The 1,395-nt window shown below is 32.0% G+C and overlaps 1 protein-coding gene across 1 annotated transcript; it reads left to right on the top strand.

Annotated features, from left to right (window-relative positions):
- Positions 1-316: 316 nt before the first annotated feature.
- Positions 317-1,112, top strand: LOC124421203 (E3 ubiquitin-protein ligase listerin-like; the record flags this gene model as incomplete). Its single annotated transcript, XM_046956051.1, has 3 exons — positions 317-542; positions 616-783; positions 851-1,112. Coding segments are annotated over 3 exons (454 nt in total), but the record flags the coding sequence as incomplete, so codon positions are not given.
- Between the last annotated feature and the right edge of the window lie 283 nt (positions 1,113-1,395).

Genomic DNA, 1,395 nt, shown 5'->3' with positions numbered 1-1,395 from the left:
AGAACTGAACTAGAACTGAACTAGAACTGAACTAGAACTCAACTAGAACTGAACTAGAACTGAACTAGAACTGAACTAGAACTGAACTAGAACAGAACTAGAACTGAAATAGAACTGAACTAGAACTGAACTAGAACTAACCTCGAACTCAACTAGAACTGAACTAGAACTGAACTAGAACTGAACTAGAACTGAACTAGAACTGAACTAGAACTGAACTAGAACTGAACTAGAACCGAACTATAACTGAACTAGATTAAATTAGAACAGATCTAGAACTAAATTAAAAAAGGTATATAAACTGTCATGTCCACAGTTTTAAAATCCTTTGCATTTCATTATATTCCCAGGTTGCCGTTCACATATCAACACGCGAAGTTTTAGCCGTATATTCCATAGATGAAGCACGCATGGAATTAGTCATAACGTTAGCGTCCAATTATCCTTTGGGCTCCGTAAAGGTAGATTGTAATAAACAAATTGGCGGACGTTTAACATCACGTAATGTAGCCATGCAATTGACCATATTTCTAACACATCAGGTAAATAATAATCTCTTCAGAAAAATAAAACTCCAAAACGATTACGATTAATAATATTTCCTCTGCACACTAGAACGGCACCATATTTGATGGTTTGGCTTTGTGGAAAAATAATTTGGATAAGAAATTCGAGGGCGTTGAGGAATGTTACGTTTGTTATACGGTTATACATCAAGACACCTGTCAATTACCGAAATTAACCTGTAAAACGTGTAAAAAGAAATTCCATGGTCCCTGTTTGGTAAGTATTATAAAATTGGAGATATTTTTTTAATTTAAGAAATTTTTATATAATTTATTTTTTTTAGTATAAATGGTTTACCACCAGTTCCAAATCCACTTGCCCTATTTGCCGTAATGTGTTCTAAATTAGTCTATTTTCGTATCAAGATATTAAATATGTGTGCAACACCTTCCATTCTATGAGCTATGGAGCAATATTTATTAAAGGCTGTTTGGTTAAATTCAAGTACTTACGTCTTTTGGAAAATATGATATATAAAAACGTAAAATATTTATATATTTTAAATGTAATTTTTAACAAATAATAATAAAGATAAATCATTAAAATTATTAAGAATAAAACAAAATACGTTTAGTTTATATAAATAAGAACTTTGAAATAATGAACGCTATAGACTAGACTACAGATTAGGCCATAGACGTGACTACAGATTAGTCCATAGACTAGACTACAGATTGGTCTACAGACTAGGCAATAGACTAGAATACATATTAGGCTATAGACTAAACTACAGACTAGGCAGATTAGGCCGTAGACTACAGAGTAGGCTATAAACTAGACTATATAATAGTCATAGAATAGGCTATAGACTAGACTACAGACTGGGAT

The sequence above is a fragment of the Lucilia cuprina genome, unplaced genomic scaffold (assembly GCF_022045245.1).
Source record: "Lucilia cuprina isolate Lc7/37 unplaced genomic scaffold, ASM2204524v1 Scaffold_5413, whole genome shotgun sequence".
Classification (NCBI taxonomy): Eukaryota; Metazoa; Arthropoda; class Insecta; order Diptera; family Calliphoridae; genus Lucilia; species Lucilia cuprina.
The sequence above is the reverse complement of the archived record's forward strand: the minus strand, read 5'-3'. Positions and strand labels throughout refer to the sequence as shown.